Raw genomic sequence first — 23,026 nt, forward strand, 5'->3', positions numbered from 1 at the left:
ATAGCGTAAAAGTTAACTCAAATATGTATGAAGTTGAATCAGCGCCCCTAACGGCAAACGTAGGTAAACGTTCCAACCCCATACAAATCTGAGATAACTTTTACGCTATCGCGAACGTTAAAAAACTCACACTAAGCACAGTAAACAGGATTCTGACGCTTCACTCGAGAGATTACTGGTGGTAGGGCGTCTTGTAATTGATCTTATTAATTATATCATCCCGAAATGACGTCCTTCGGGATTATCCCGGAGATGAAATCCCGTCTTATCATCAGGACGGGTACCGGCGAAGGCGGACTTTCGGCGCGCACTGCGGTACCGTATGTCTGGTGTAGCCGGTGTGGTGGAGCTCGATGGGGTAATGGATTCCCCAGCGTTAAAAAAAAAAAAAAAAAAAAAAAAAAAAAAAAAAAAAAAAAAAAAAAAAAAAAAAAAAAAAAAAAAAAAGGGCGTCTTGTAAGTCCGCACGGGTAGGTACCACCACCCCGCCTATTTCTGCCGTGAAGCAGTAATGCGTTTCATTTTGAAAGATAGGCCAGCCGTTGTACTATAAAACTGAGATTTAGAACTCGCGTCTCAAGGCGTTGTTGATGTCTATAGACTCCGGTAACCACTTAAAACAAGGTAAGCTTCGAGCTCGTCCTCCTATACGCAAAAAGCAAAAGTTCTTATAATACACTACCTGGTTCGAAGAATCAAGGACTTACTATATTTATCTAATAATACGAAAACTGAGAAATTTTCGTAGGTTACTGGTATCGAGTTGTCTTAGGAGACTGAAATTCAATGTAATCGTGACAAAGCAACTATGCATTACGCTTTGAAGGATATACCATCACCCTGCCTATTTCTGCCGTGAAGCAGTAATGCGTTTCGGTTTGAAGGGTGGGGCAGCCGTTGTAACTTAAGACCTTAAAATGTATATCATATTAACCAGGGTGGGTTGCACATTTACGTTGTAGATGCCTATGGGCTCCGGTAACCACATAACACCAGGTGGGCTGTGAGCTCGTTCAACCATCTAAGCAATAAAACAAATTTAAAAAAGGAGGCGATGTTACCCCCAGCGAGCAATGAGAATATAAAAAAAACTGAATTTAACTTCAAGAGATTAATAAATAGGATATTATTATGTATTCGGAACCTTGAAATTAAACTAATGTTTAAACAAAGTTAGTTCTAAATCATACCCACTGTTATGGTGTCTACTGTGTAGTCTGAGCCTGTGAGTATCCTTCAGTAAGGAAATCTTCCTCGGTGTCCAATAATTGAAATGATCAAAAATTTTTGAGAATTCCAATTTAAAATGAAATGACTCATTCTTTTAATAAGTATTAGTCATAAAAAGGTGACTTCGTTTTCTTGGAATAACTATGTTCCTCTAAATATTAGTAATAGATGTTAAATATATAATTGTGTTACAGAATAATTATAATTGAATAGAAATTTTCTAAATCAGTTGTGAAATATTTTGTATAAGCGCCACCTAGTAGATTGAGAATGAACTAGTTGCAACAAACTTCAATTTTAATCTACTAACTTTATGAGCCATTTCTGTTTTCAATCTAACTTTAAATGTTTCTAATATAGCCTACTAGATGGCATTACTCTCATACATTTGTAGTAACCGTAAATTGAGGGTATAGAAACTAGTGGTAGAATATGAAAAAATCTGGGATCTCCTTTGCGACCTCAATACACATTGATTTTGTAAAAATAAAATAAGACTTGACCTAAAGGTCTTAGTTATCACGTCATAAAATTCCTTAAAAAAATTAATGTAATTTGAACTTTTGGCGGGAGCTCGAGGGGCGAAGCTCTGTACATATTGTGCATGCATAGCTCGGCTTACTGAATTTTTTTACTTTGTAAACTGATTGTTTCTTCAGGTTTAAATGTGCAATATCGGTGGTTTAACTTACTATCTAACTTCTCGGGATCTTTCAAAGAGTTCACTAAAAAAGTGTCAGTAAATTTGTAACTACCACGCTAGTGAGACTATATTTCATCCCACATAATCTTGATTCATGTAATTTAATCTCAATTGATTGATGTATCAAATTAATCAACTTCTTTTCATTTCGCTACATTTTATTTTTCATAAAACAAAAAATACAAAAGATTAGGCTCTATGGTATAATACCTGCGCCTTTCCAGTAGAAAAAAGGGAATACTACTCTAATTTAAATTTTATTTAATACCTATGTCACAACAAATTAAATAAATTAAAAAATGGTTTTTAATGTTACTAATTTCTGTATTAAATGAAAAACAAGCAAAATCATGACGCAAAAACGACCAAATGGATGTCCTGTCCTAATGTAAATACTGAATTCCCTGGATTAGCTTTTATATGTATTTTAGAAGAATTATGCATTGTCAAAAGAAAAGATTCGTTGCACGACCTAATAGGTACTAAAGGTATTTCATACACGATACTTAACAAAGATGGAGAGAAAGTGTTCTTAGCAACACAAGAAACAGCGTGTGAAAAATTCAAACTAAAAATATTCAACTACTACGGTAACGAAGTGATCACTGTCAAAAAACAGTATTCCTTTTGTCAAAACAAATTATTTGTTTGGGCTCCGCCCGATAACTTTTTAGGAACTGTCCATCAGTCAAAATTTGCGAAAAGAAAACTGCTTGTCCAGAATAAATCACAAAAATTAATATTTACAATCGACAAACAGGGTTTGTGTAAAGACGAATTAAAATTACAGGAAAAATCAATTGGCTTAATTAATATTTTCAAAAATTCTAGCACTATTCAGCTGTGTTTTCCAATTGAAATGGAAATTGAACAAAAAACCATTCTGCTTGCTGCTTGTTTTCTACTAGACTATATAAAACTGTAACTAGTAAAATAATTAAAGTGTCTCTCTATAAATATGAAATTATGTTCTTTGAAAATTTATTTAGGCTCTTATGTATTATTATATATTATAATATTTAAGCATCTCAATAAAATCGATGTAAACAAAATGAAAACAAGGAGAGAAAGAATGAATGGTGGTATGGCCTACCATTATTAACCAAGTCAAAAGAAAAAAGGTCATAAATATACTTACAGAACAAGGTCAAAACTAAATGGGTTAGTATATTATGGTGTAAGTTCATATTATGGATAGTTCATCATCGCTTACAAAGTTCGGGTGAAATTCATTTTAATATATTTAACATTAGAAGCTTTAAAGCTTCTAATTTAAATACTATAGGAACATATTATTTGTAATGTTGACAATAGTCAACAGAATTTACAAGTGAAATAAATAAATCACCTATTATGAAAACAAGCTTGGAGGCTGTAAATCTTACAATGAACCATAATAACGATGCTTGAAAGGCAAACGTGACTAAGCAACGATGCGTAAACTTTATAGTAGACTAATTTAAAGTTGAAATTAATTTAAAATATACATGAGAAATACCTGTGGTGAGAAATACCTGGGTGGCTCAGGTTTTTGTCACGTACCTAGTCGTATTTTTTCGACCTATATTCGAATATAGCGCGTAGTGTTTAGCGCTTTGTAAACTCACAGTTGGTGGCGCTGACGCACATAATATTCCGAGCGTCAGCTGATTGAAAACAGACACTGTCAAACAGTTTGTAGCTCAGTTAAGTTGTCAAAAGCAGATCGACAAGAGTTCGTGCTGGCACAAAAATGTCGTTGTACGATCGGCTGTACAAAAGCTTTTATTAGATATTATAAGGATTCCTTGTCAATGCAAGCAATCCAAAAGAAAACAAACGTATTTTGGGTACCGTTAAAAAGATAAGCACAAAAAAAATCCAAGAGTTAGAGCGCCTTACTTTGTTAAAAGTCGAAGAACTGTCAGTTTAAGTGTGCATGCAGTCTTGTGCAATAAAGACGAGTATAAACCAATTTTTCTTTTTCTATTTTTGCCTGTAAAATGATTAAAAATCATAATTATGAATTACTACGTGAAAACTAAAGGGGGAGAGGGGGAGTCTTGGCATATACTCCGAGTGATCACCGAGGGGAGGGAGAGGTCGAAAAAACTAAGAAAATAGGTCACGTAGTATAGGTACGTCCCCTTAGTACTTACGTAGCAAATGTAGCGTATATATAGCGATAGTGATGAACAATAAAATGAAAAATATGTTAACCACAGTTAAGACATTTAAAAAGTACCTATATACCTTGAAACATATAAAGAACTTACGAAGTATCTAGATTTAGTGTTGTTAGGCATGCCGCAAGCGTCGTTAAGAGAAACGCAATGGAACACTTGCTTATTTAATTACATTCTTTATATTTCTCGCTCACTCAGTTCACAGAACAGAACAAAAATAATGATAATACACATACACATAGGGTGGCAGACACCCTATGAAAAATAAAACACTCATTTAAATCATCCAACTTATATTTTAATTATTACTATTGTTTATGCTTATTTTCTTACAAAAATCAGTCTTTTATTACTAATACGCAGTCGGTAAAATGTGTCCATGGTGAAGTTTACCGTTTTCGTTTCTTCTGAGGCGATTTAGTTTCTTCTTCCGCATTTCCATTGATCTGGTCGTCGTCATGCTGCTTTCTTCTAACCGGACCGGTGTGGGTAATAGGAACAGCTCTCTCGTCCTTACTCTGAGAGGATTTCGGAGCTATAACCGTCAACACCCCATCCGAAGACAGTCTAGATTCCACGGTCTCCGGCTTACATCCTTCAGGCAGAGCATAACGACGCTTGAAATGGCGCGTAACGTAACCATGCTCATCTTGTTTCTCTTCGTGTTGTCCTTCGATCACGATGTACCCGTCCGCAGTCTTCACAGATATCTCCTCAGGCGTGAAATGTTGAACATCCAGATTGATCTGGAGTTTGTCTCTGTCAGTCTTGATGGTCGAACCGACGTCGCGAGCGGCAGCTGCCAAGTTTCGCCACGGACGTACATATTTCATGCGCACAATTGGCCGATCAATAATGTCCGCTAGAAAATCGTCCGGAGACAAATCCATACCGAAGAGCTGGTCCCGAATGCGATGAGGACGCAAATCATCCAATAAGTATGGTAACAACGCCATCGCTTACGTTTTGTTGAAAAATTGCAGGAAAAACTCTGGAACTCGCTTAGAACTGGGTCATACACATACATAAGTTCAGGGTGTATGTTGTTTAAAAAGAATGGATTTTATTCAAATTAAATTATATCGGGACATGAATTACAGTTACCATTTTAAATACAAATGATAATCAAGCAAAAAATTATTAAATTACCTGTGTAACTTATTTTTTAGTTTCCTATTATCCCTTTCTGTGGACTGTTCGCAAAGGCAGTTGCTACATTTCGATATCATTTATTGTTGTTTGGTGAGAGTTATCGTATAATAAAATGCAAATATATCTTTAGTATATATGTCAAATATTTAAAAATATGCATATAATTATTATAAATAGATTAATTTATAATAAAATTTTAAATAAACATTTAGTTACACGCAACCGCATCACTTCTGTGGACTTAAAATTTCGCCAAAAAAATCAATATCTACTAAAAGTACTACTCACCACATTTTTTTTATACTGGCCACATTATAAAGCTAGCATTGGCCATTTTGGATACAGCTACTGAGCGTTGGCGATCGTTCGGAATATTTTTTATAAATTCAGTGGTGATTTCGTAAAAGATCGGTAGAACTTTTCTGTTCCTGATATATTTCGGTAAGTAATTATTGATTTCAACAATTGATGATGATGATGATTCATCCGACCGATTTCGGCCATGGCGACCACTTTGACTCCTATCCGTCGATTTGGCGCTCGTGCGCTCGAAGATGGCTTATATAGCCTATCTTCGCGGCAAAACTCCTTGCGCATTGAGGGCACGTAAGCACGCCGTTCTCATAATTATAGGTTATGGCAGCAGGTGGGCGGACCTTCAACTGGTCGCGTTTGTAATCAAGGTCAGCTTTACGCTGATCCTCGAGCTCGCGTACTTTGCTGTTCACCATCCTGCGCCATTCTGGCCGCTGTGCTGCCAAGCGCTCCCATTGAGAGGGCTCTATATTACATCTCTTCATGTGTCGTTTCACGACATCCTTGTACCGCAGGAGCTGTCCGCCATGCTTTCGCTTGCCATCCTGCAATTCAGAGAAGAAGATGCGCTTCGCCACTCTTTCCTCCGCCATGCGTGATATATGACCGCACCATCGAAGCTGCCGACGCATTAAATATGACTCAATGCCACCAACATTGGCACGTCGCAAGACTTCGGTATTTCGCACTCTATCAGACCATCTGATTTTCATGATGGCACGAAGACATTTAAGGTGGAAGCGATCCAGAGTGCGAATGTGGCGGCGGTACACACACCACGACTCGGAGGAGTATAGGAGGCTTGGCAGCACAATTGCCATGTAAACTGAAATTTTAGTGGCCAACTTAAGGTCGTGCGAGCAGAAGACCTTGGAATATAGCTTTCCAAATGCTGCAGCAGCGGCACCGACCCTGCTATTGATCTCATCATCAAGGTCACACTTGGATGTTAAAGTGTTCCCCAGATAGCGAAATTTATCCACCTGCTTCAACACATCCTCACCAAGCTTTATGGTTAGTGTCTCGTGACCGTGACTGTCCAGGGACATCACCTCCGTCTTATTGACACTAATCTTCAGGCCGAATTTACGGCAGGCTTGGTGAAAAACGGACATCAGCTGTTGCAGGCCGTCTGGGGATTCTGCTAAGAAGCACAAGTCATCAGCATAAATGATCTCAGTGATCAATGCATACGACACTTTGGTGCGAGCCTTAAGTCTAGCCAAATTGAAAAGGCTGCCGTCCGTACGAAAGCGGATGCGGACTCCTTGGGAAACAGTTTGTAAAACCTCTCTAACTACGACCGCAAAGTACAAGGCGAACAGAGTAGGCGCTAAGACGCATCCTTGCTTCACCCCACAGGTAACGGGGAAGAAGCCCGTCTGTTCACCATCTACAGTGACGCAGCATTGCATGTCGTCATGTAGGAGTCTAAGAAGCGCCACAAACTTTTCCGTGCATCCGAGTTTCCGTAACACCAACCATAAGGCTTCGCGAGGCACGCTGTCAAAAGCCTTCTCCAGGTCAACAAAACAGAGGTACAGCTGACGACCCTGTTCTCTGCTCTTTTCTTGTAGTTGACGCACAGAGAAGATCGCTTCACATGTGCCTCGATCCGGTCGGAAGCCAAACTGAGTTTCGGGCAGGATCTTTTCAGATAAGTCCTTTAGGCGGTTTAAGAGTACCCTAGCAAATACCTTTCCGGGGGCCGATAGGAGCGAAATACCGCGGTAGGAGTCGCAGTCAGATCGGTCGCCTCTGTTCTTATAGAGAGCAGTTATGCGCGATACTTTAAAGCTATCCGGAACGCGCTCTTCCTCCCACATACGAACAAACAGTTCCCAAACCAACGTGTGCAAATCCTCTCCACCGTACTTGATCAGCTCTCCTGGTATAAGGTCAACGCCAGCCGCCCTTTTATTTTTTTGCTGTCTAATGGCAGTAACAACCTCGTCACGCAATAGGGGCTCGTCCAGCTCAAGGGCAAGAGGGAGTTGAGGCATTAAAGCGATGCTTTGCAGATCTGCTGATCGATCCACATTCAGCAGGGCATTGAAGTGCTCTGCCCAGCGCTTTAGTACATCCTCCTTGCTTGTTAAGAGGTGCCTACTATCCAGAGACCTTAAAGGAACCTTTGCATGATTGGATGTACCCATCAGCTTACGCACCTCGCTATAGAACTCACCGAGCTGGTTTGTGTCAGTGAGCCATTGCATATGAATAGCTTTGTCCTGCCACCACTTGTCTTTTATTTGTCGAGACAGCTTGCGCAATTCGAGGTCACTAGCTTTGACCGCCGCAACGCTTCCTTTACGCCTTCTGTGCTGTCGCAAGAGATCACGGTGTTTGTCGAATGCCGCCCGCAAAACCACATCATTTCCATCAAACCAGTCTTCATTGCGACGGCATTTCCTACCCAGTGCAATTGATGCGGTATCCATGATATGAGATGATAAAGCGCCCCAGTCAGCATCAACATCACCTGTCTCATTAACTGGCAACAGGTTCTTAGACAAAACTTCAGCATAGTTCTTCCTCACCTCAGGATCTCTTAGCTTCTCTATGTCCAAAGACGCAAGCTTTTTCTTAGGAGATCTACGCGGGCGGCGAAGACGGAGTCGTAGCTTAGTGACAATAAGTCGGTGGTCAGACCAGCAGTGCGCACCACGCATAACGCGGGTGATCTGCACTTGGCTGAAATCTCTTTGCCTTACGATAGCATAGTCGATCAAATGCCAGTGCTTGGATCTTGGGTGCATCCATGTTGTCTTGTACTTAGCGGCAAGTCTAAACATAGTGTTCGTAATTGCTAGACCGTATTGAGCACAAAGACTGAGCAGCAACTGACCATTGCTGTTCATGTTGCCGACTCCATGTCTACCCAGAACTCCAGGCCAAGCCTCATAGTCCCGACCAACCCTGGCATTGAAGTCGCCAAGCAATAGTACCTGCTCTCTGGCGTTTATGCTGTCAAGGCAAAGAGTCACTTCCCCATAGAATTTGTCCTTAATGTCATCAGACTTGTCAAGCGTTGGAGCATAGACACTGATGACATTAAGGTAATTGTCTTTGTTCAGGTGAACGCGCAGTGTGGTAACGCGGTCCGAGATATGTACAGGGTACTCCTCTAATCGCTTTACTAAGTGATTCTTGATGGCAAATCCTACACCTGAATGTCGCGTTTCAGAGGCAGCGGTACCTTTCCAAAAGAAAGTATAACCAGCACCTACTTCCACCAGCTCTCCTTCATCGGCAAGATGTGTTTCGCTGAGAGCAGCCACATCTACGTTGTAACGATGAAGTTCCCGAGCTACTATGGCGGTCTTGCGTTCAGGGTAGGCGTTGCCATCTCGATCAAGAAGCGTTCTCACGTTCCACGCGCCAAATGTCATGATAGATGTTTTTATAATACTTCTTTTGCAACGTCGACCACGATTTGACTGATGCAGTGGCAGCCGCGGTTACTACCACTTATCAAATGGGACGAGCAATTTTTAGGGCACCTTTTCTAGCCCCCTCCCCGGCTGAGCGGGGAAAGCAGTGCCTCCCTAAACAGGGCTGCTTTGTCATCTCGGGTGCTGCCGAACCCACGCTGTCGCCCCAAACTCGCAGCGCAAGAACGACCACGGTGTGTACTCACACCCCCGAGACCGCCTATGTGCAGGTATCGGACAAAGCCTAGCTTACATCAGGCTAGACCTCTCTACTTCTACCCATCGCCACAGGACTTTTGCTTATTCGGAGTCCATTAACGGAAGCGGTCAGATACGCAGGATATATTTAGGTGCGCAAACGTTTGCGCTCACGCAGGCGCACACCCTCGTCCTATCCCTTCTTGGATCAGTGGAACGGGAAACCGCTACGACTGAAGAAGGGGTTGGATGTTGTGTCTGGCCGACGGTGACTACATGCCCTCCACCATCGCCCTAGGCCATCCACCTTGCCTTGCTGACCTGCCGAGTCCGCCAAGTCACGTTGCATATCTGCGTTGTGTTGCCTTCCTCGCCAAGTCAGACTTTGTATGTTAGGCGGGAGGGAGCCGCGTGTAGGGATGGGTATTAGAGAGATGAGGAGAAGAGGGAGTTAGGAGTAGGAAGGACAGGATACTGTAGCCACGGAAGAGTAGGTTGTGGTCTATAGTAGCTCAGGGAAGGCGGGATCGCATGCCCGTGCACTCAGTAATATACTACCGGACAAATAGTATATTTGAGGGCCCCCTGCCTCAAATCAACAATTATCACGTAGCCGTATGGCCGTTCATGGAGTAATTTCGGAAATGTTTTTGTCTTATTTTCTAACCTTAAAAACTAAAAGAGCATTGTGATTTTTTTATTGAATGTCCTTTCTGTGGACCCCTTTTATGTGGACTTGAATGTCCACGCGAAAGACAATGTCTGCAGAAAATATCACATTATTGATTTCAAAACTAAAACACTGTCTTACTTATCTCTTAACTAGATGACGTTGACTCCTTTGGTCGTGCATGCTATTAAATCTACATAACATGAATTTTAAAAGAGGTTGTCTTGTATTTTGGCCAATGCCTACACGAAAGAAAGTGTCCACAGAAAATCGTTCTTAAGTTTTCCAACTGATTCAGCAGCTTGTTTGTAAACGTGAACAATGTGCATTGTGTATCATCGGTAGCTGATTTATATCCCCTGCTAGACCTCTGCTCCAAGACACGCTTCTTGCGTATAAACTAAAAGGGTTTGGCTTATTTGTATCTATTGCATGGTATGGTAGGTAGAAGTAAATATAGTTTAATTTGTTCCAGCTACATGATGCCACGTTCAAGTAGATCTAGGTTACAACTGAGTGAAGAACAAAAGAAAAAACGTAGGCGTGAGCAAAAAAAACTAAGTATGCGCAGAGCTAGATCAAAGTTAGATTCTGTTGCTCTTGAAGAAAGACGCAAAAAGGACCGAGAAAGGTATCATCGTAAAAAAGAAGAGGGGCTGATTAAGACCATTAAAGACTTGAAACCCCGAGACCAGCGACAATTACGGAAAATGTGGCGAGAGAAAGCAAAACTTAGACGTGAGAAAGAGAAAATAAAAAGAACGACTGAGCAAATGTTACACGAAAATACACCCCCTTCAAGTCCACAACCATCATCTTCACCACAACAATCATCTTTTTCACGAATTCGGTCAGGAAAAGCAGTAGGTGCACGGAATAAACGAAGATTGAAGGCTAAAAATGAATATTTAATAAATAGATTAATTGTTTTAGAACGAAAGCTAGCTAAATACAGAATGCGTCTACACAGAATTAAAAAAGGACAGAAACGAGGTAACACTGTACTAGTCAAACGAAAAATACATGACTTTTTTATTGACGATGAGCATAGCAGACTCACAGCAGGCAAAAAAGAGACTATCACACGACGTAAAGTAAAAAAGCAAATACGTCTGTTGAATGACACAATTCTCAATCTACACAAGATATTTAACAATAAGACGGGTTTAAACATATCATATGAGACATTTCGTAGACATCGTCCTTTTTGGGTGATATTTCCTAAAACAACTTCTAGAAATACCTGTTTGTGTCGTCAACATGCCAATAACGATTACATTGCTAGTGCTCTACATCAAGCTAAGATAATATCATTTTCTAACGCCACTGATGTTGCCAGGTCGCTTTGCTGTGATAACATTCTGAGGGTTTCTTGTCTTGAACGAACATGTACCCTATGTTTTGAAAAAACTTTGGACTATACGGTCATCAATGGGAATGACACGATTCTTTACCAAAGATGGGTCACTAAGAAAGTGCCCCAAATAATTAAAGGCAATGAAAAATTATGTCAAAAAACACTCAAAGAATGCGTCAGAACTTCTCATCAATTACTTGTTAATAAATTTAATATAAGTTTGTCGACATTTATGCAACATCTTGCAAATATAATGAACCAATACAAGGCTATTCGATATATTAAACAAAACTTATCGCCATCACAAAGTTTACTGCATATTGATTTTTCAGAAAATTATTCCTGCAAATATGGATCAGAAGTTCAGTCAGTCCACTTTGGTGGATCCAAATCACAACTCTCGTTACACACTTGCGTTTATTATTCTGTTGATTCTCAGCCACCAACAAACCTTATAAAAACAACATCCATTTGCACTGTCTCGGAGAACTTACGACACGATCCTGTACTCATTTGCGCCCACTTGAAGCCCGTAATTGAAAAAATTAAATTGATTACACCAGATTTGACAGAGCTGCATATATTAAGTGATGGACCCGCTACTCAATATCGTAATAAAACAATGTTCCATATGTTAGCAAACTATGTGAGCAAAATTTCAAATGTAGAAACTATTGTGTGGCATTTCAGTGAGGCTGGACATGGCAAAAGTGCTCCTGATAGCGTAGGTGGCTGTGTAAAACGCACATGTGACAAGGCTGTTGCAAATGGCCAAGACATATCAGGTATTGACAGTTTTGTTGATTGCGTAAAAGTCACCTGTAAAGGCATTGACATTATTCGTATTAATAATGATGTATCTGATATACAAAAAATTGCCGATGCTAACAAAGTACGCCCCTTCAAAGGGACCTTAAAAATTCACCAGATCACATGGAGCTCAAAATCTCCTAACATTATTCACTGCAGGCGACTAAGTTGCTTATTGTGTGCACCTCACATTAGGTGTACACATTTTAAAATTGGGCAAATTCAGATTGAATATATTTCACGAGATACAAAAGAATCTTCGCCTACGATATCATCATCTATTTTATCAAGGACGGGTACCCCCAGACCAGTATCTTCTATTGATACTGCATCAGCGTCAACCGTCACTGGACCAAGAACACCATCTCCGCTCGAATCGTTTTTAAACACACCGTCTCCTGAATTAACAACGAGAATAGTCCGTCAACCGCTAACCCCACGGAAGCAAAATATAGTATATACTGACTCAGATGACTCAGCAACCCCCAAAAAATCCAGATTCCATACATTCTTTGATACCAGCGACACGGAGGACTCAATTCCATCCCCAAAAAAAGTTAAGTGTCAGTCGCTTTTTGATTATAGCGATGAAGAAAAATTTTAAAGTGTTTTTTATTTTAATATTAATAAAGTACTGTTTATACATAAGTATATTTTTTCAATTTTGATTCTTTTCTGTACGAGTCTGTCCCTTCTGTGGTCAAGAAAAAAATTAAAAACCCTCTATTTCAGCAAAACCTGAAAAACGATCTCGTTTTATATTATAATTTAGATACTATGATTAATAACTAGTAAATGAAACTGATTTTGTAAAAATACGAACGATGTTTTTTTTTCCAAAAATTTTACCTTGTTTTGTGTATGACCCAACTGACTCTCGTATCTCTTGAATACTGACTGTGTGATCATAGATTATACACTTAATATATTAGAGATAGATGCGCAACTCTCATTTTTATTTTTGCTTTAGTTAAAGCCCGGTCCAGCAGGCGTCGCTACGGTCGATTATTAGTCTCCCTACCCCCCACCAGGTGGCTTTTTTACTAATTTTAATATTTTTAATAACTCTCTTTATGAAAAAATCTTATCGTTTAGAATCGCTGGAATTCCCGGTAGTACTTATGAGATATTAAGGAATGTTTGATTGTGTTCAGCATTCTAATCGATAAGATCTTTTCATACAGAGAGAAAACAGTTTTTTAAAATAAAAAGCTGTAATTCTCTGTAAGCTATTTAATTTCCCTATATTACAAACAATTTTCGGTTAAAAGATTGTATGAACGTACAATTGTATAAAACTTCGAATAACAATAACTCCTCTAGACTAATCCTACTAGCGTACTTATTAACATTAAATCGAAAGTTATCTAAAAGTTATTTAAGTCTAGATAATCAAATCATTCAATGTCAATTAAGTCATTTGTGCGAAATATAAACATGTCAGCTTTCCATTATAAACATAGTAGACAATTTGAATTAAATTTAATAAATTTGTTTCTTAATGATAGCAGTTCTTGCTTAAAGTTGATCGTGACAGATCATGACCTTGTATGAAAATATTACATTTATAAATACTACCTATGCTTCGTCATACAATAATTGTCATTTAAACTAGCATTGTAGAGATAATACACACACTAAAGTGAATACTAAATTATTCTTAGCATTCTTATAAACATTTAGAAATTTAAGAAACGATTAACCCACGATCATGTTCATAACATGTGACATTTTGTTCTGCACAAACGTTTTGTTACATGATTTGAAAAACAAAAAAAAAACAAAAAATGTTTAAAAAATGTAATGATGATTTAAAGTACTCTTAAATATTGATAGTTTGTACTTAATGACACTTATAGTAATCTTAGACATGATTACAATAGTTATACTTTTATTCTTTAACTAAATTATTTCTATTCTGACGTTTCTGATGCTTTAGCTTTGGTAATACTAGATGAAACAAACAGCAGATTGAAAGAAAATCATCTTAAAGTTAATTACATTCATTACAAACCATTAGTTTGCATTTTGTTACAAAAGAAACTGATGTTCGTTACATGCAAATGAATTATAAACATACACATGCAAACATAAAATGTAAATTTATCTTTTAATCCAAATTAAATGTACATTAATATTACATCTAAATAATAGAAAGGGTCTCGAAAATTTTTATTGCACTCAACAGCAGACGAGCACACAACCCGGCTCATGATAAGTGGTCACCAGTGCTTATAAACTTCAGCAGTGTCATAGGGGTTGCTGTCTATCACTTAAGTTTTAATAAATTATTAATATACTCAGTCACAAGCATATTGATTTCACATAATGAAAATGTAAGAAACATAATCATGTTTGGGCATTTTCATTTATATCTGCTCATACAGAAAACACAAGTTAGCAAATATATTCCACAGTTAATCTAAATAATTGCAAATAATGCTTTTGAAGATCGTTGACTTTTGATCATTAATTAAAATCATCTTCTCGTAGAATTTACAAAAGCTCATTTACAAAAATTTATATCAGTATTTTCATATATTACTAACTTACTAATTACAACTATTCAAACGTAATAGTATAACTATAAGAACTAAACAACCTATTTTAAAACAAAATTGGCATCAATTTAGTTCTTATGAACTATTTCAATTATTAATTTATAAATTATAAACATATTTAAAAAAAATTAAGATCCCTTGAGAGTTCACGTTCCTTGCTGAATCAGTTTCTCTTCTGAAACGGAGAAACAAAGTATCTTAAGTATGTAACAAATATTGAAAAAATACGACCATGAAAAATTTAGTGTTAATGTAATCATACTTACAAATTAATATATTACATAACACGTTCTGGTTCAAATATAGTGCATCAATCTTTTCATGTTTCAGACATTTTAGTGCTCCTTATAATTTTTCCATAAAATTTTGTCATTATCAAACCTTTGTCTACAAAAATAAAAACATTATTTTATATTGGGTAGAAGGATGAACGTGGTCACAGGCCACTTGGTTATCAAACACCAGGAAACAAAATGTGAATGCCATCATCTAACTTTGGATGTGAGATCAATTGTGCTGTATTTTATTTAAACAGGAAAGCATGACTGATTGATCATTCCAAAAAACTAGTTCGGGCCCACTTGACAATAAGCATATAATACGCTGAGTTGCAAAACATAAATACTTCCACCCACTCGAGACAATTTTATTATCTGAGGTGTGTGTGTGATAGTACGAGACTTAACACCGACTGTTTTAATCAAACTTAACATATATGATAGCTAGGCAGCAGAAATAGGAAGGACCATTAGTTGGTGCTAATTCATTTAATTATATTATGAATAATAATTCTGTTAGCAAATAATATACCGGGAAAATAGTGTAAACTCACCGTTATCAAGGCATCCGAAATAGCATTTCATTTTCGATCTTCGAGGCATGCTGATTTTTAATAATAAACTTTCTGTAAGAAACGAAAATAGTTACACAGGCTTACGAAACGCTAACGAAGAAAAAAGTATTGGAACCAAGTTATGTCTAAAGAGAATTCAAAACAGAGTTTCTCAATGTCTAATCGTCTAATATTCTCATAAAGCTAAAAGATGCTCTAAATTAATACTACAACGTAAAATAACTCACACCAAGACCAAAAAAAAACGATTTAAAAAATTAAATCGTTACGACATTTTGAAAACTTTTTTTTTTTTTTTTGAGATTGTTTTACGGCCCTGGAATTTTGAAAACTTCAAAGCAGTGTTTCCACTTAAGTTTTTTTTAACACATTTTACCCTAGTTTCTTTTGAATTTATCCCTAAAATTTCCTAGACAACTTTCATAAATCCTTTATATAGAAAGCATAAATAAAATACAGAAAATAAACCACAGCATATTATTTAATGTAGATATATATAATATAAACGCCCCCAGAAGATCATAGATCTATAGGATTAGAATTTTCAAGGAAGTCGACGCATTGCTTTTATATTCTTTTGCTGCACGCAACCTAACACTGTTCGGTTCTAAAATTGAGCAATTGTTTGCTGGCAAAGTTGGGAACTTTCTATGAAGCAAGCCGTTCAGGGTTTCATTAGAAAGCCTGTTTCTTTTGTCAGTTTTTACATTTGAGAACACTGAATAATCTTTCCACCTCAGTCTTTGAAGAAGGAACTGCTAGCAAAAGTGAAATGACAATTACAAGGTTTTCGTAAATGAAATTACCATGATAATCTTTCATGGTACATGAAGTACCTGTATGTTACAATACAAGTAAGTTCTGGTGACATCAACGAAAATAGGTAAATAAAAGTTTGGCGGATTATACAGGGTGGCCCATAAGTCCTTTGAAAAGTAAAATTTGAATAAAACGAACAGGGCGCGCGTGAGCGGTGCAGGGGAAGCGGGGGGAGTAACTTCGGTTTCTGGGAATTTAGTCGCGATGGAGCGTTTTACCGGAGCGGACCGTGCGTTTTGTGTGCGCGAGTTTTATAAAAAAGACAATTCGGCAACCGTTGCGCGGCGTAAATTTCGAGAACACAAAGGTTTACACAACTTTGACGACACTCCAACTCTTCAAACGATTAAGAACTGGGTTGCTAAGTTCGAGGAGACCGGTTCGACGTTAGATAAACCGCGGTTGGGTCGCCCAAGGACGTCACGTACGGAACAAAACATAGACACAGTGACACAGTCTATTCGCGAAAATCCGACACAGTCAACTCGTAAGCGCGCCAGAGCATTAAACGTATCCAGGACATCGTTACAACGGATTTTGAAGAAAGATTTACATATGCACCCTTACAAAATTCAGTTGGTTCAAGAATTAAAGGAAACTGACGGTATTCAAAGACAAAATTATGCGAATGAAATGTTGAATCGGTTTACTTCCTTCAATAACATAATGTTCTCTGACGAGGCTCATTTCCATCTTAACGGGCATGTTAGTAAACAAAATTGCCGCTATTGGAGCCCCATCAATCCAAAACTTAAGCATCAGAAGCCCTTACATAGTCCGAAAGTGACTGTTTGGGCCGCTATGTCAGCCCATGGTATCCTAGGGCCTTACTTCTTTGAGGATGGCAGAGGGCGCGCAGTTACTGTTACGTCGGAGCGATATGTTGCTATGATCGAAGAGTTTTTCATACCAGAATTGCAAAACTTTTCAGGCTTTAATGCCAGGACGTGGTTTCAACAGGATGGGGCCACTTCTCACACCTCTAACACTGCTATGCCCGTTATCCGTCAACTTTTTCCTGGCAAAGTTATCTCTAAGAGAGGAGACATTTCCTGGCCTCCACGTAGTCCAGATCTGACCCCGATGGATTTTTTTTTGTGGGGCTACCTTAAGGCTAAAGTATACGACACAAACCCGCGGTCAATTGAGGCCCTAAAAGAAAACATCCGCAGAGAAATGACAAGCATTTCAGCAGTGACGTGCCGCGCAGTCATCGACAATTTTAGACGTCGTTTGCAAGAGTGCCGTGATCGCAACGGATTACATTTAGGAGATGTTATTTTCAAAAAATAATTCCCGTTTTTTAAGCTTTTTATGTAAATAAAAATTTAATTCATAATGTAATTAGTTTTATTTTAATAAATTTTTTTTCATATCAAAGGACTTATGGGCCACCCTGTACTTATTGGGATTCTGGGGAATCCCTAAGAAAAAAGCAGTGGCTTAATCTATGATTTACTTTACTAGAGGGTTACTGTTGAATCAAACCTTCTTAATAGTTTTTATACACAACTCTGTTTTATTCTTTTACTTGTCAACTCGACTTAATGTCATTCTCTCTCCATAAAATAAAATGTTCATTGTTTTACTTTAAAAACCGTTTATTTTAAAATTCACAACAGTTACTAGTATAGGCTTTGCTTTTTACCCCGAAATATCCTAAATCCTGGTATTTTTTAAATTGTCTTTATCATCCAAAATATCAGCTATTTTTCCCTAAAAAAGGGAGAATTCCCTAAAAGTGGAAGCACTGCTTCAAAGTACGCTAACCTTTTTTATTGAGTCAGAACTCGTATCTGCCATCTAGTGAGTTTATTAGTTCATTAAGGCCAAAACGTTTCAAAAATGACCTCGCCGGTTCCTAAAGATGACGCTAGTTGAATGTTCTTTTCCTTTGTATGGGAGTTGCACCCCCCTGTGTGTGATTGCAGCGCCCTCGCTTCGCTTATATATTTTTAAAGTTCAAAACCTCGAATTGTCGAGAAACTTTAGGAACCTTCGCGAAAGTTTGCTACCGCGCCATCTGTTGACGAATAGAAAACTCACAGTTATTTGTTTCAAAATAAATTGTTAACAATAAAATGTGGAAAATAATTTCGTCATGTCAATACTAGATGGTACTAATTAACATTATTTGTCTAGATTTTTAGCCGACTTTTGATATTGAACGATCCGATGCGATGCCATGACCGAACGTTCTAGTAAAGTCTACTGAACACTTGAACATTATTTTTAAATTATGGCCTTGATACCGACGCTTTATAATTTTTTTGGGCATGAGCTTAAAAATATGAAAATATTAAACAATCTACTTACTAAAGAACTTCAAAGTATGAACGCAACGTTTACAAAATTAACGTTTTCTTTATATGTATTATTTTATTTATTATTCTATTGAAAAAGAAAAGTATAAACAGAAACTAAAATGCAGAATGACATTAATTATCAATGATAGGCTATAATTGTGAACCCCTACATAATACGTTTTCTTTAAACAAGTCTTAGTCTTATGAGTATTCTAAAGTAAGCAGCGGCGTAGTTGTGATAGTGATAGGGTAGAGTCTAATCATTACTCTAATAATCTAAATTAAAAATAGCCGCGGATTTCAATTTTAGTTGAAAAAAAATTACATATGCTTAGTTTTGATAGTGTCTATTAGGAGTGGGTAATATCGGTTTTGCCGCGTATCGAATCGTATCTATATATCGAGGATCAATATCGGATATTGAATCTATATATTTTCTGAATCTATATATTGATGGATGCTAGTAGATTTTCTCGATTCATGATATTTGAGATTTGAAACGATACGCTGATATAATATCGTAGTAGATATAGATTTAAGTCAACGTTATACGGTTGGTTTTCTGATATCAATTTATAATATGATCTTAAAGTAATAAAAAGAACATGAAAATAAAAATATCAAAAAAACTTTCCTTCATGCTTTTACCAGGCTTAGGACTGGCTACATTATTTTCAGTTTTTAGTATTTTGTGTCTTAATTTAAAATTACAAAATATACCAAAAGAGTGTAGATTTCAAAAGTTTAATACAAACACAAGAAATAAACTCAATTATTTGGATTCAACTAAAAATAGAAAAATGTGTACTTTAAAAATCAAACACAAAAAACTTTTAAGTATTTATAAACACTTGTCCAAAAATTCTAGTTCAAGGTCAAAGCGCGTGAAATTAAATTCAACGATGCAAATAGGCTATACTGCATTCAAGTTAGGGTCGAAAGTTGAAACTTCTTTCCTTAACTGTATCCTGCTGATACGCTAAGAATAATCTACAGACATATGGACTTAAATATAAGGTTTACAATTGTATGGATAATGCCTGTTTCTGTTTCATTCATCACATGATATCCCTATCGTGCGCTCACTCACTCTGGCCGATTCGATACGAACCAAATGAATATTGCTGATATTAACGAATCGGTACGATATGCCGATGCGCATCATATCGAGCAATATCGTGTATCGGCTGATATCGAAATATAGATTTCGATTCACGAATCGGTACGATATGGCGATGCGCATCACATCGAGCAATATCGTGTATCGGCTGATATCGATATATAGATTTCGTGCGGGGCGATATCGGATTCAACGATACTGCTGCGATATATAGATATTGAATCTATATACGATTTATATCACCCACTCCTAACTGTCTATGGGTTAGTGACGCTCATTGTAGGTACCAACCACCACCTCGGGATGCCAGTACAGGGCGCAGGCAATTTCTTAATAAAACACATATTTTGGGGTCTAAGTTTATTTTTGCTTGTCTTGAAAATTTTTCACTGCTCATTTATGTACAACTCAGAACCAATATGGTGGTAAACGTTTTCCAAAGCCCATTAACAAATTATGTTTGTTTCCGATGCCCAAAACAAAAATCCTAGGCTGGGGCTATTAAATGTGGACGTCTGTTTAGCATTTAGACTAAAAACGTTTTATGTATTAGGCACATAATATAAAATGTTCAAAATAAGTACTGGTAAGATACGAAGACAAACGCAATAACACCGGTTTGAATATTGCCCAAAACAAATTTCAGGCGCAATAAATTTTGCAAACTCATTTATAACCTATTGTGGATTCTTTTATATTTTTCAACTTCTTAATTCCACCCTATTCTACAAAAGTCATAAACTTTATAAATTTATGGTTTCTTTAAATTAAAATCATTTAAATGTTTCCTGCGGTAATTACAAACTTAATTTTAATCAAATTTTTATTAATTAAATCATAGTTTTACAATTCGGTCCATTATGTCGATATTACGAGTCAAATTAAAGAAATAGGTACCTATGTAATTATATTCTTACCTATCTAGAACATGAAATTACGGATAGCTGTCTACGATACAGTGGCATTTGCATAAAATAGCTGTTGTTGTCAGGCATTTCAAATAGTGAAATAAACATATTCGAGCAGATTCTAATGCTATCTATTCGTTCAGTTTACGCAAAATTTGAAATAGTCATTAGTCTGAACTCAAGTTACCTTTTTTTAGTAAAAATGTTATCTAATTTTCCGTAACCGGAGAGTTTTTGTATGAAAAGGTCATTAAACTTAGATACATGATAAATTCTTTTAATTCCTCATTGTTGAAACACGTGTTTTTCTTAGGTTAAAACGCCGGCTTCAACAAAATTGGATTAGAAATAAGTATTGCCATAATTTTTTAAACGTCATATAAGCATAGGTAGATATTATTATAATTATAAAGTTGTCCTAAACAAGAAAAATCTGCATTTGAAGTGGCAAAGAATGTTACATTTGTTTAGGTATCTAAAGGTACCTACCTACCTACTATTAGTAGCATAGAGCGTAAACTTCTACGGCTCTCTCTACCTACCATAATCAGCCTCTAAAAATTAGTTCTAATTAAACAACTTGAAAAAAGATATAATTTACATTTAGGTTTTTCAATATTTTTATGTCCACAAGTTGAAAAGTTGAAATATAGGTTATGTTTTTATTTCCGTAATTCAGTCTGATTCAATTAATTATTCTAGGAAATAATCGGCATTTCCATGGCTCAGTTCGCTTTAAATATCGATAGTCTTTAAAAAAAAATTATGATGTGAAATCTGATAAGGTTTGCGCACTATGCGCTCATGCAATTTCAACTTTAATCAATAGCCCTAAAGCAGTGCTGCCAACAAATAAAAAAATATTTATTGTAAGTGAAATAACTAAATTTGTCAGAATTCATCGCTTCTTTGCAATTTTTTATTATGGTTTGTGTTTAATTATATTTTAAACGTGTTGATGAAATAGTAAGATGATTAGCATTAAATTTACACCACTTTCGTGAAGGTTTTCTGGCTAATCGTTTCAGTTTGTGTGGCATAAAACTATGGGCTATAACTATTGCTGGTGGGCGGAGACTTTAACAGCTTCATAAGGACGGGTGGATTAACTCAAAAACACAGCTTGGAGGGAAAGAGTTTGCTAATAGCCGCCAGAGTGCCTCCAAAAGGGGTTTAATAGTACTAGGACAGTTACTTTACGAGTGCATCTACTCCGTGTCGAGAAGCTTAGAGCTCAGTATCACATTCAAATCGTCGACGAGTTAGCTGAACCATGCTTTTATTGCTCTTGGCGTTAAAATTAGTAGTGATAATGAGAACGTATCAGGTGGATCTTGCATTATTTGAAAGATGAGACTAAAGATCTGTAGGTTTTGCGAGATAATGTCGCGAGGCAAAGATAGTTTCCTCTACCTGTAGATAACGAGAACACAAATTTGATACAGGGTGTATAGGAGGAGAAGACGAGGAACAATTATTTTAATGATTTCTGACATCTAAATGAACAATAAGACTTTACTTTTGATGAACAAAACAAGTAACTCATCTTAAACTGAACATTACTACGTTCTGGTTTGCTATTGTAATTTTAATCAATGTTTTCTCCAATCTACATTATGATACAATAATAGCTCATTATTCGCGTTTCCTTCACTCGCGTTTTCACTATTCGCAGATTAAAATGTGACCCGATTCCTATTTTCGCAATTAAAGATCTCTTTATTCGCGGATCTAATCGATACAATATAGACATTGATAAAAAGAAATCCAATATTCAGTATTCAACTGAATATCCTTTATAATCGCGCTATAATCACGGTTTCTCTATTAGCGACATATTTACGTAACGTATACACCCCGATAAAGAGATTTACTGTCCAAAAAAAAACGTCAAAAAATGGAACGAATTATGTGCTTTTTATTTATTGGTATTACTAATTTCGTTAAGAATTTCATCGGAAGCAGCCAGCGCCGAATGCGGTGAATAGTAAAACTATAAGAAGGAAGCGGTTGGAATGATCTGGGTAAAATGTTATTTCTTACGAATTACGATGATTCTTTGATTAAATTTGGAAAAGTTTTGTGGTCAAATTATTTAACATTCATCTTGTATCATTTATTGACTCTAATTTCAACTAAGTTATTTCTGTAATGTTAAAATTTCGATGCTTTTCTAGAATATTCAGGAATGTTCCAGATATTCTTGTGTGTAGATCGTATTGCCACCTTGTGCCAAATAGCGGCACTAAAATAATTCGGCAGAGCTATACAACATTTGGTAATTTTATTTATTTTGCTATTTTCCCCAGTTTTTTAAATTACTGTGTTTTTAACTAACAATTACATTTAATTGGATGCAATTTACACTGCCTTAATAAATTTTTTTTAGTTGTAATTTGGTTTCTTACATTTATGCTGTATATTT

At 36.8% G+C, this 23,026-nt stretch overlaps 2 protein-coding genes and 1 long non-coding RNA gene across 5 annotated transcripts; 1 reads left to right on the forward strand and 2 right to left on the reverse strand.

Moving 5' to 3' along the window:
- The first annotated feature begins 2,135 nt into the window (after nt 1-2,135).
- LOC119630689 (uncharacterized) lies at nt 2,136-12,682 on the forward strand. 2 transcript variants are annotated; one of them, XM_062676631.1, is made up of 2 exons: nt 2,136-3,094; nt 10,343-12,682. In XM_062676631.1, exon 2 carries the CDS (start codon nt 10,347-10,349, stop codon nt 12,636-12,638), a length of 2,292 nt encoding a protein of 763 aa, XP_062532615.1. In that variant the 5' UTR covers nt 2,136-3,094; nt 10,343-10,346; the 3' UTR covers nt 12,639-12,682. The 2 variants fall into 2 exon arrangements, with proteins under 2 accessions (XP_062532615.1, XP_037876892.1); XM_038020964.2 differs by lacking the exon at nt 2,136-3,094 and adding an exon at nt 5,286-5,691.
- Nucleotides 4,375-5,139, reverse strand: LOC119628416 (protein lethal(2)essential for life-like). The gene has a single exon (XM_038020965.2). It carries the CDS (start codon nt 5,052-5,054, stop codon nt 4,488-4,490), a length of 567 nt encoding a protein of 188 aa, XP_037876893.1. The 5' UTR covers nt 5,055-5,139; the 3' UTR covers nt 4,375-4,487.
- Nucleotides 12,683-13,070: 388 nt separating the features above from the next.
- LOC134201548 (uncharacterized) lies at nt 13,071-16,303 on the reverse strand. 2 transcript variants are annotated; one of them, XR_009976898.1, is made up of 4 exons: nt 15,676-16,303; nt 15,428-15,499; nt 14,862-14,982; nt 13,071-14,770 (listed from the first exon to the last, which is right to left on the reverse strand). It is a non-coding gene; the product is annotated as an uncharacterized LOC134201548 (long non-coding RNA). The 2 variants fall into 2 exon arrangements; XR_009976897.1 differs by having other exon boundaries at nt 15,428-16,301.
- Nucleotides 16,304-23,026: the final 6,723 nt, after the last annotated feature.

This window comes from Bombyx mori, chromosome 27 (genome assembly GCF_030269925.1).
Source record: "Bombyx mori chromosome 27, ASM3026992v2".
Classification (NCBI taxonomy): domain Eukaryota; kingdom Metazoa; phylum Arthropoda; class Insecta; order Lepidoptera; family Bombycidae; genus Bombyx; species Bombyx mori.

What these genes read in the sequence shown, in the direction of transcription:
- LOC119630689 (XM_062676631.1), top strand. Translation starts at nt 10,347, where the DNA reads ATGATGCCACGTTCAAGTAGATCTAGGTTACAACTGAGTGAAGAACAA.
- LOC119628416 (XM_038020965.2), bottom strand. Translation starts at nt 5,054, where the DNA reads ATGGCGTTGTTACCATACTTATTGGATGATTTGCGTCCTCATCGCATT.